The 12,509-nt window shown below is 39.3% G+C and overlaps 1 protein-coding gene across 1 annotated transcript in view; it reads right to left on the bottom strand.

The window, feature by feature from the left end:
* Positions 1–12,509, bottom strand: part of NMUR2 (neuromedin U receptor 2) — a 171,383-nt gene that overhangs the window by 18,005 nt on the left and 140,869 nt on the right. The window contains exon 3 of the mRNA XM_042447502.1: positions 1,632–1,716. Within this exon, the coding sequence (XP_042303436.1) occupies positions 1,632–1,716 (85 nt within the window). The remainder of the gene's footprint in view (positions 1–1,631; positions 1,717–12,509) is intronic.

Genomic DNA, 12,509 nt, shown 5'->3' with positions numbered 1-12,509 from the left:
GACGTCATGAGTGCACCATTGGCGCACTTGGGCATCATAAGCGCAGAGCAAAAAGAACCCGCTTTTTGAAGGTTCTTTTTCTGCCGGTGGGAAGCCGCACAGTTTGCCCACTGCGTTTTCCCCTCAGCGGAAAACTAGGCACCGGAAGACCGCCCTTTTGGGGCGGTCTGTACCGGACCATATTTACAGATAAATAATTTAATAATTAACACTGCACGTAATGCTTAGACTTGTCAACAATGTCTTATATGTAAACGTTCTCCTTTGATATGATTGTCAAGTCATATCTGACAGTAGGGGGCAGTGCTCGTCTTACTAAGCCGAGGGACCTAGTGCTGTCAAAGATGGCTCCATGGTCATGTGGGCAGCATGACTGCATGCAATGCTGTTACTTTCCCATTGAAGTGGTACCTATTTATCTACTTGCACTTTTACATGCTTTGAAATTGTTAAGTTGGCAGAAGCTGGACTATATATCATAAACAGAAGTCTAGCTATTTGTGCCTTGCACCACTGCAGATGTTCCTATATTAAAGATGAATAAAAATGTTTGGCTGTAGTTCAGCATCATATCTCTCCCTCTAGATTTGGGCGCAATTAAGAGTGCACAGAGAGGCATCTTGCCTAGCTTTTCAATCTTTCTTGAACACTTTTCCTTTTGAGATTTGCCGTAACAACAGTTTGAGCATGCTTAAAATGATTTCACAAGTGTTTAAATAGATATCTGAAGGGATGCCTTATTCTAATAGAAAATTCAGCTTATGTCACTGTACATATTTTAATGACTTTGCTACTCAGCATTTGATGATACAGAATGAGATAAAATTAACAATGAAATCTTATGCATTTTTGTTTGGAAGAAATTCAACCTGTAGTCAATGGGGTTTCCTCCTAGATAAGTGAACACAGGATTACAACAAAACTCTTCTATCCCCAAGGTGCCAAGGCCAGGAAATCATGGCATTGTGTTTGTGGCTACTTCAGTTATAATAGTGAGCTCTCCAGATTATACCTTCTTTTCTCAGGATGACATTAGCTGTCCAGAACAGGATGACAAATGTTCAGAGCAAGACAAGTGGCATCCTGCATCAGGATGTCACCTGATGTGGGGTATGGGGTATGGGGACAGGGCTTGGGGTGGAGTCAAAAGGGCCCGCTCCCAATTACCTGCCCCATGCAGCTTTACTTCAGAGTAAAGGCATGTGGGACAGGGATGGGGAGTGTGCTGGGTCCTCACCCTCCCTGTCCTGCATGACTTTACTCTAAAGTAAAGACATGCAGGGCAGGGATGGAGAGGAGTTGGGCCCTCTTACTCCCTGCCACACATTGTGGCATGCAGCAGGGGGATGGGTGGTGCTCACTGGGTGTCATCCTCTATTCTGTCGTGTTACCCCTCCCCTTCAGTGGTGTTGCCCGGTGCAGTCTGCACCCACCACACCCCTGTAGTGATGCTACTGAGCAAGAGCATGTATCTAGTTTTTGCTTCCCTCCCTTCCTGAATCCAAAAGACCAATTAAGATTTTGTGTCTCATACCTATCTGAATGAAATACAGCTGTCACCCAAAGACACTGTTTTACACGGAACTTCTTCACATTAATTCAAAATTATCAAACACCATTATGTTACTTACATAGCATCTTAGTGACAGACTTTCTGGATGGTCTTTTAACATTCATTCCCATTTCTTCTGCTTCCAAGGAGCGGTCTCCTCTCAGCTAATAACAGGGGAGAAAAGCTAATATTGAAAGCTAATCAACAGGGGAGAAAAGCTAATATGAAAGCTAATATTGGAATGTATCAGATGACATCTTTAATAACGAGTCACAGAAGGATTCATACCTTCATGTTTTTGCTACTATTCTGACCAGCCACTCCAAACAAAACAAACCATTTTCTGGTATTTTCAGCAAATTGAGATTTTCACAATTGGCACTTTCTTAAATCTAGGATTGCAAGCATGTTGTGCCAATCCTCACTGCTGGAAGTTGCCCAAAGTACTAGATGCACAATAATGATGATAAGAGAGGCAGTGGGTGAGTTGAAGAGAAAAGACATGGAGATGTGTGATGTGTGACAGATATTTGTATATGAATGAATCTGCTACATTTGGAATCACATTGTTTTCACTTTGTCTTATTTTGCTTTAATCAATGAGGGAGGGAGAAAGTACTGTAATAAGCTATATATTTGAACATATCTCAAAATCATCCCTTTGTGAACATGAAAATCATCAACAACAACCACAGATAGGCATATTAGAAATAAGAAAAATCCATTATCTCTATTAATTAGCCAACTAAAACCATGTGCATGCTTTGATCCAAAATAAATTATTCACAGATTTAAGTAAATCCCACTGATTTAAGGGGATTAAAGGCCAGAACAGACAGCCCTGAAGGGGCGGCTTGAAGCCGCCCCTTCCGAATGTGGATTGAGACTGCAGAAACACAGACCATGGCCCCAGTCTGACCAAAAAAGGAGCAGCAAAGATCTGCTCCTTTTTCAGCCAGTAAAAAGCCAGCTTTTCTGATCCCATCAAAGCCTAAAGCCAGCTATGTGACACTCCAGCAGCATGTGGTGTGTAAACACCTTGCCGCTGGAGTGTCACGAAGCTGTACACACGTAAATGACCAGGGCAGCTTCAGGGCAACTTGCAGACTTGTGGCATCAAAACACCATGCCCCAAAGCTGCCCAGACGGTGGCATAAAAGGGCCATCTATTTGGCCCATAAGAACAGTTTTTAGAAAATAGACCAGTTTTGATTCATCTCAATGACTGTTCATTTTTCAGCTAAGAGAAAAAGAAAATTAAAAATTTCATCCCATGTTGAAATTTCATCTCATTAAGCACATGATATGTATAATGGACACTATTGGTTGATTATATAATGGACAAAATAGAAAGGTTCAAATTATTTCCAAATTTGAATGAGCTGCATGGAAAGAAAATATAAAAATTCCTATTCTAGGTCTTGCATACAACATTTTATTTGTGACTGTGTGGGTAAGGACTGGAAACCAAGTTGGGGAGTTCAAAAGGTACCTCCATTTAAACCTTTTCTTGATTTTTTTTTTAAAAAATAATAGTTGGCACACAGGAGAGAAATAGGAAAGGGGGATTCCCAAATACCCAGGTAAATTTGTATAAAATATCATAGAGTTGGAATAGACCACAAGGGCCATCCAGTCCAATCACCTGCCAGGAACTCACAATCAAAGAACCCCCATCAGATGGCTATCTACCCTCTGTTTAAAGACCACCAAAGGAGACTTCACCACTCTCTGAGTGAGTGTGTTCTACTGTTGAACAGCTCTTACTGTCAGGAAGTTCCTCCTAATGTTTCGACAGGAATCTCTTTTCCTGTAGCTTGCATCCATTGTTCTGGGTCTTATTCTCTGTAGCAGCAGAAAATAAGTTTCCTACCTACCTTTTCTTATCACACTTCTTTCAGAAACAGTGAACAAGCAATTTCAGAAACTTTGGCCCGTTACAGATGGGCATTACAGTACAGACTGGGTCCGTACTAGGGTTAGGAAGGGGGGTCACTTCTTGACGCCTCTAACCCTAGTACGGACCCAGTCCGTACAAAACGGCGGTGCCCATTCCACATGGGGGCTGCCATTACGACGTCACCACTGCGCCGCCTCAAAACGAGGCTGTGACGTCGTCACACCGTGCGAGGGCACCCAGAACACCCTTTCCGTGGCACGAGAAGGCGCTCCGAAACAGAGCTCCTTCTGGGGTTTGCGTCGCTGGGCGCAGCCTTTACATGGCTGCGCCAGCGATGCAGAGGAGAAAGGAGCCAAGCGGCCCCTTTCTCCTCCTCCCCACCGCCATCGGGTGTCCTCGGGGCTTGAAGCCCCAAGGACATCCCTTTGCCGTGGCCTGGAAAGCGGCAGATCGGGGCCTCAGAGGCTGCCGTTGTGGCAGCTGAGGCCCCAATACAGCAGGGAAAGGGCTGGTTGCAGGCCGCCCCAAAGGGGCAGTCTGTAAAGCACCAGTGAGTCATTGGGGTTCATTTCTAGTAAGCTTACCATAGGCTAATCTAGTCTAGCTTGTTTGTCTGATTGCTTATTGTTTTAATTTCTAACCCAGGGTCATTGTTTATGTGTATAATTACCAACAGCAAAATACGACAAAAAAGTTTATAACAGCAACAGCCCAAACCTAAGTTCATCCTTCTTATGCAACTCAGAAGCTGATCCTAACCATATGTATTTGGAAGAAGGTCCTGTCCCCTTGGATTGGAAACAGACTTAGGCCTTGTCTGCACAGGTCAAGAGACCCATTTCTCCCTGTTCTGGTGCTGTTCTGATCGGACAATGCATATCCCAAACCCCATTTTTGGTGCAAGCTGTCCAGATGATATCTGGCATGTTCCATATCAGAACCAGGATAAAACAAAATTAAAACACATTTTAAAAATTAGCTGTTGCTCCGGATCTTCTGGGAAGTTCCAGAGCCCTCCATTCCCATGCCTTGGTGCATTCACCACTGCCGTGAGTTGCTTGTTCTGAAGTCAGCACAAGGTGTGCAGCCATGTGACTGTTGCTTGGTGCCTCGTTCTGGCCTCGTAAACAAGCAACTCATGGCAGTGGCGAATGTGACAGGTGACCCAGCGGGATGCCCACGAAGACAGCCACCACACCATGGGAATGGAGGCCAAGGTAACAAGGCAGGTCAGGACAGTTGCAGGGCCAGAATATTCAGAGCTATCCCTGGATATCTGTCCCTGGCCAGTGCAGACAAAGCCTCAGCTGAATTTGGGACAAAAGAAACCAACAAGACTTAAATCATAACTAACGTATTCCATCATTTTCAGCAGCAATAAAATTCAATTTATTTAATCTGGATAAATCCCTGTTATTGTCACAGGTCTGGATTTGATGTTGTTGTTATTGTTGTTGTTGTTGTTGTTAATTATCTTTATAAATTACCACCTCTGCTATCAGGGTGTGGGGAGATGTGCAATACAAATATGATTCTTCATAAAACAAAGCAATATGCAACTCATAAATAAGAAATACCCTACCCAGAAATAAGATTTGACAGCAGCATTAAAATTAACATTGAAGAATGACAAAACATGATACAGAATTAAAATCTCAAGAGAGCTGCCAGGTAAAACAGCCTAGGGTTATAATCTTAATTGTGCTTAATGTTCACTGCATTATGCCTACCATTTAATTTAACTCTGTTATAAAATAAAAAGAACTAAAAATAGGCCCAGAATATACCTAATACTAACTGTAATTTTTGAGGAAAAGAATATGATGATAATACAAAGGCAATTACTTGTTTATGTTAATAATAATTAATCATTCTGTAGGTGGCAGAGAACCTTTACAGTGTTTTGCAAAGATTGTTAAGCAGTACTTGCTTTTTACAAGGTGTCAGCTGTATCTTGTTATATGGAAAATAATGTAAGGTGAGGCAGCGTTCTAAAATTGGCCAAGAAGAAATTAAGAAGATACCTTTTGTCTTACAGCACAATAGATGTTTCCTGCTAATTCTATGGGCTCAGTTTCCTCTTGTCCATATGTTTCAGTCTATATGATTCATCACATGTCATTCACTTAGAAGAAGTTTTTAAATTATGGTCAATATAAATTCACTCTGTCATGTATCACCTGATTACATTATTCAGCTGTGCAATGTATATATCAGAAAATGTTTTTAATTCTTTTTTTTTTAAATTAATACATGTTGAGTACCATAAATATGCAAAGCTACTAAAGACTGTCAAATTTGCTAAATGCTTCACTGTCTATTTTGTTGTTGTGTTCAATATTTATTCTAGCAAAAGCTGTGGAATACAGATAGTTGTGTAAAGGTAAAGGTAGTCCCTTGACATGAATATCTAGTTGTAACTGACAGTAGGGGGTGCTGCTCATCTCCATTTTGAAGCCAAAGAGCCAGTGTTGTCTGAGGACTGCTCTGGTGGTCATGTGGCCAGCATGACTGCACTGAACACTGTTATCTTTCCACTGAAGTGGTTCCTATTTATCTACTTGCACTTTTACATTCTTTCAAACTGCTAAGTTGGCAGAAGCTGGGGCTAGTGATGGGAATTCACTCTGTCACATGGGCCTTCAGCCTTGAACTGCTCACCTGCTGATCTTGCAATCATCAGAGTTAGTGTCTTAACCACTGAGCCACTGCGTCCCCCTAATCCTAAACATACTTACCAGTAAGTACCATTGAACACAGTGAGTCGTAGTACTCAGTAGACATGCATAGGACTGCATGGAAGTTGTTCAGGAGGATTAACAACTAAGGCTAATACAAATAACTTAGCTGTACATTGAAGAGTCATGATTTCATCTGTAGAGGTAGTCCCTCTTCTGAGGAAAATTTCCAAGCATTTCAGATCATCATTTCATTTGGATGACATGTCCATCTCACTTAATTATCTCCAGGGTTCTCCTTAATTCACATACTTTCTGAAAAAGTGGTGGGAATCTTGCCCACTTCTACTAATCTTATATTTAGGATCCTTTGATGAGTTTCCAAGAATTTTCCAGGGTTCTCAGAAGATAATATCAACAAAACTACTCCAAGTAGTTCAACAGTGGGACACAATCCCTCAGAGTGTGGTGGAGTTTCCCTCCTTAGAAGTCTTTAAACAGAGGCTAGATGCCCATCTTTTGGGTTTGCTTTGATTGAGAGTTCCTGCATGGCAGGGAGTTGGACTAGATGGCCCTTGTGGTCTCTTCCAACTCTATGATTCTAAGTATTCCCAGATTGTGAAGTGGAAATTATTTTGGAGAAAACTCAAATAAGTCTCAGTTCTTGGCCATAACTATTACATTGTACTGTACTTACAAGCAAGTGATTGAGAAGTTTAATTTAAAATGTCCAGATGGGGTGGAGGGAGAAAAACAAACAAGTTTGAATCAAATGGAAAGCCCCCTTTTTATGTAGTGGTTGGGGAAATATATAATGGCTTGAATCTGCTCAGTTAGAACCTTCAATCAACTACAATAGATCCACTGCATCAATGGTTTAATTGTGAGTTAATCCCATTAATTCAGTGAGTCTACTCTTGTTTGGGACTAAGAAAAGGTTTTAGGCCAATAGGTTATTACTGGCTGATAACCAAACTATTTACATTCCATTTGACTGCAGTGGAATTTATTTATTTATTTATTTAGGTATTTATATAAATATTTATGCTGCTCTGCAATGGAAATTTTATTTGTGAGGAAGACAACTAGAGTTTAGTGGTGCTTAGTCACAAGGAGACTAAGAGGTTTTTCAGACCAGTGCTTAAGCACTGGTAAATCACTGCTAAAACATTTAGGAAGCATGTGTGTTTGAAAGCTGGACACGCTTCCTAAATGTTAGGTAATCGTCAGCTCCCCTCCAGCATCCCTGAATCGTTTAAACTTCAGGGATGCTGGAGGGGATCTGACAATTTCCTGACATTTAGGAAGCATGTCTGGCTTTCACACACATGCACTTCCTAAATATTTTAGCGGCAATTTACCAGTGCTACTCCACAGTAAGCACTGGTCTGAAAATCTTCTAAGAGAGCAAATGAATTCCGAATTCTCTATTCTTCTATTCTTCTGAATAGTAACCAAAATGACTACACTAAAGTTATCACACTTTAAACATATAATGAACTGACATGACTAATTGCATAAATTGATGAATGCTTAGTAAAGTGGCAAGCAGTAGGATCTTTGCAGCTCTGCAATGGAAATTTGTGCAGCACTGCAATGGAAATGATGGTTTGTTTGCTTATGACCACAATATAAGTGGATTGACTAACATAAGGAAGACACAATATCAAGCTTGCAAAAACTGAGCAGGACTGTTGTTAGCCAGTGGTTTCCAAGTCATATGATATTCTTTTGTTGATAGCTACAAATCAAAGAGCAGTTCTGGTCTCAGCTCAGCCATATCTAACTCAGGCAGATGACAATATCATTAGCTCTCCTTTCCACCTTCTGAATAAAAGTGAGTGATCTTTTATTGTGGTTATAAGGTAAAGTCAGCAAACATCAAAGAAGGAACTTATGTCTGGATCATTTAGCAATCATGAACACACACACCCTGTTGTACTCTGTGCAATAGTCCATGCTGTTGATGACACTGCTATTATTTCTGGACTACCTGATGCAGTTGCTAGCCAGACCATCTGAAAAGGCATGACTGCAAAAGTGAATGGTCAAATAAAGAGCAAATCTTCATTTAAAACATCAGTATGCTACTGGAAATAGAAATGTTTTTGCAGTTCCTAGAATGATTATCATTTGTAGATGTGTATCAACATTCCTCCACAACTGCCAACTCAAAGTGTGCTGAACAGAGTGATTGATACAAAGGAGGACAGGTGAGAACTGTCATTAATGGATGCACCGAGGAAAGGGGGCAGGATGAAAAAAACTGATCTTGATAAAAATGCTTAAATTTTATTGTATGTCCTATACTGTGGAACTGAGTTCTGAGCAAAACATGGGGAGATGACACAAAGGGGCTGGCCATTCATCTTTCATTATAGAACACAGCACTGTCTTTGAAGGGCTACCTGATCCAAGTCCAGTTTCAATAGACAGAAAGAACCCCAGAGAAGTGTTTGGGGTTTTTACACAGACTATCAAACTTTTAGCATTTGGAACTGAATCTTACAGACAGTTCCTGTTAGAGCAGACCCAATGCATCGCTTGTTGAATGGTGAACCTAAACCTATTGATTCAATGACTCTCCTCTAGCTGGGATTAGGATTCAGGTCCTAGCCATTAGATTAGACAATGCACAGGTCTCCCACACCCAACTTTTCCCATGTTGGTGGTGCATTCTACTTCTAGTTAAATTATAATAGTCAAATCTCAAATTTTACCTATGTACATAACCTAGAATATAGAAATTAAAAACAAAAAACAAAACAAAAACAAACCACCTGTATTCTTACGTGTTTTCATTTTGGAAGATACAATGAATCAATAATTTATTATTACGGCATACAGCCAGTACAAGATAAAATACAATAATGATGACCAGACATCCGTAAAAATGATACTCTCAAAATGAGCTTTTACAAACAGGTCATTTTGCTTGACTGATTGATTGATTGATTGATTTTGGAAGATACCTAGTGCCCATCCTTAGCACATGGCAATCCAGTCTGAACAGAGGCTTGTATGTACATGAGGAAAGTGCTGTTTCCATTTTTACAGATAAAAACTGCAGAGTATAGAAAATAGTACAAACCAAATAGCTCTAAAGGAAACCACCAATCAATATGGGTGACTATGCAGGATAAGAGCCCTCCAAAGCTTTTACATACAATTTGTGAACTTTTTGTCCCTCATGAATCATCTATCATTAAAAAAAAGTGCATCCTTTTAAAAAGGGTCAAAGAGACAATACAGATTTGTATTAAATTGCCATGTAGTAATTGGCATATATACATTCAAATTTATAAATAATGACTATAAATTTAATAGAAATACAATACTTTTCACCACACTAGTGCTACCAGGTGATATGTATGTCTCCATCTTGCTGCCCAGAAGATGGTAACTGTTGGAAGACAACTTCAAGATATCTCCTCACCTTTTTTCCTTGCTCTTTATTTTTTAGAAACTAGTTTTGGACTGGGCAGCCTTTCAAACAGTGGATATCATCAAATGGAAGACAGTCCTCTGTAAAGTAGGACACATGACCACCATGATCTTTCAGCACAGGGCACTGATTTTAGAAATTATATTACACAAGACATTACTTTCAGGGCAGTTAGACTGATAGTTTGAGTAAGTGACATGGGTATATAGATCAAGGATTCAATAAACAGGGAAGTGGCTCATTTCTTTTTACTCCACTTGAGTGGCAGCAAATGTTGAGCAAAAACAACTCATACCTTCTTGCTTCAGCATAGATTTATTGAGCTTTTTCTGAGACTGCCACTTTGATTTCCTACAACACACTTACAGTTGGTCTCTAAATGGCAGACAGTTATCAAATTCCAATAGACATATAACATGTTTCATCATACTATATTGCAAAAAAAAATTGTATTTTTGGATTGAAAAATTGTTTTAGGGACGTTCAGCACTAATTGCTTGGTTAGGAAAGGTACATTTGATCTCTTTTTGTGTAACTCTGCTCTACACACTTCAAGATTTACCTGACATACTTATGGCAGATGGTTGGAATATAAGAGCAATCAGCAGTGGCTTTCGGCCTGTCTTTAAAATTTTCAAGGTTTTGTTTAAATTTTTGTTTTTGGTATACCACAGAAACCTTTCTTTTCACTGAAGCACTATCATTTGTGTCAATTTTTGTGTATGATTTCTGAGCAGGTGAATGATCAGGAGCTCATAACAGTGGGGAAAATTACAGTTTTTGCTGCAGTAGTGAGGAAATGGCTGTGTTTGTTATTTTTTCTTTACTGATCCAAGGTGGAGATAAAGGTACGTACTGTATGTCTGTTTTAAGATTTGATTCTTCATGATTTCTTCATACTCAGATCTTCACTTTTAAAGAAAAAGCCTATTGTAAAACTATGGGCAAAACTTTGTGTTCTGCTTTCAGAGTGATCAGCCATGATCCAAGTGGATTGCACTGGTCTGGATTGCATTCCTCATGTCTGAAAATGAGTGACTCCCTGCAGCCCTCCATGGAGTCTTAAAAATGTTCCAAAGTGTTTCCCAGCCTGTGGCTGGTTTTTAGAGTTTGTGGAGTGCTGCAGCAGTGGGGACTGGGGTCTCATTTTGTATTTTATATTTTAAAGAAGCTGTCCAGGGTGCTGAACACTACTCACTAAATAGGTTCCAAACAATGGATTGCTCCTTCGAATTTCAAGGTAATACTGATGTGAAAGCCACTGGCTGACAGTAGGCTTTGGGATCAAGGGGGAGTTGCCAATTCTCGCAGCCCTAATCTGGTCCTCCTCTAGCATCCAATAGATTTTCTTCATTATCTTTTTCCAGAACCAAAGCCTTATATATATATTTTCAGAATAGAGGTTTGGACACTTCCTGCTTCATGTTACATGTGAAAATTTGAACAGTTTAGGGTGATATCTTATGTAGAATGAATTTTGAACCAGGCATATAAGGAAAAATAAAGAGTATAGGGAGTCTCCTTCTCTGAAGATTTTTAAACAGAGACTGGATGGCCATCTGTCAGGAGTGCTTTCATTGTGTATTCCTGCAGGGCAGGGAATTGGGATGGCCCTTGTGGTCTCTTCTAACTCTATGATTTTTTTATGCTATACATTTCCATTAATAAAAGGAATTATTCATTTCTACAAATGGATCCTAGATCAAATCATGCCTGAATTTTTCCTGGAGGCCAAGACAACTAAACTAGGGTGTCATACTTTGACCACATTATGTGAAGGCATGACTTTCTAGAAAAAAAACAACTCACTCAAGTAGGCCATGGTCATGAGCCTGCAGGATCTGAACAGGGGACAGGGAATTTGAAGGTATCTCATTCATGAAGTCACCATGAGTCAAAGTTGATTCAAGGGCAGTTTGACAACAACAAACTCAAATCTACATTTTATGGACCCATTGTAATCATTCTACCTGGATTACATCATAGGTAATATTTAAATTAAATGAATGAAAGAAAGAAAGAAAGAAAGAAAGAAAGAAAGGGGAATCTTTTAAAGCCCCCCCCCTTTTGTTTTTTTCTAAGTACACCTCATATCAGCCCCAGACATTATAGTTAATGGTGGTTGGGGTGAATCGTAGTTGAACAACTTTTGGATGATCACATGCTTCCCTGGTTTATGTATATGATTTTATAATTGTCTTCTGTTAATGAAGTCAGTTGAATATACCCTGATGTCATGATACATGCCAGAGGGAAGAAAAAAGTGTGCCAAAGGGTGAAATAACAAAAAAAATAAAAATAAAAAAAATAAATCCTGTAGTTTTGGAAAACAGTAAAAAAATTTCTTGCATCATAGACTGGGTGAAATACTTAACACAGTCTGTTTCTCATTAACTCCAGAAGAGATTTCATGAATATGTTATTTCATTTTAATAATAATAATAATAATAATAATAATAATAATAATTTATTTGTATCCCACCTCTCCCACAGGATCAATTTTAAACAAGTCATTATCAGAAAAGTATTCAATTGAAGCTGTGAGATGATGTCTTTTACAGCCTTATAAGTTTTGATCTTTTTAAAAAACTCTTAAACTATACCTTCTACATATATGAATAGAGAGGGAATAATTCTATGACAATGAACAAACAGTAAACAAACAAAGAGGGCAATTACTTGTGTAAAGTCAGTGGAACATCCTTCTTTGTTTCCCTTGACCTAGTGATTCCTTTCATATGTCATGAATCTATCCTGTAGTCATTTTAGGCTTAGTTGCTCTTCTTCCTATCTGCTTAAAAAGTAGGCATATGAAAAGTTTGCTCATTTGTTTCTACTGAACAAATCTGGGGTATTTGTGTGAACAAGTGAAAGACATATTGGAGTTTATCAGACAAGGGAAATTGGAAGTATAATCCAATGACAATCCAAATG

The sequence above is a fragment of the Sceloporus undulatus genome, chromosome 2 (assembly GCF_019175285.1).
Source record: "Sceloporus undulatus isolate JIND9_A2432 ecotype Alabama chromosome 2, SceUnd_v1.1, whole genome shotgun sequence".
NCBI classification, from domain to species: Eukaryota; Metazoa; Chordata; class Lepidosauria; order Squamata; family Phrynosomatidae; genus Sceloporus; species Sceloporus undulatus.
Note: the sequence above shows the minus strand (reverse complement) of the source record. Positions and strands in the feature narration are given on the sequence as shown.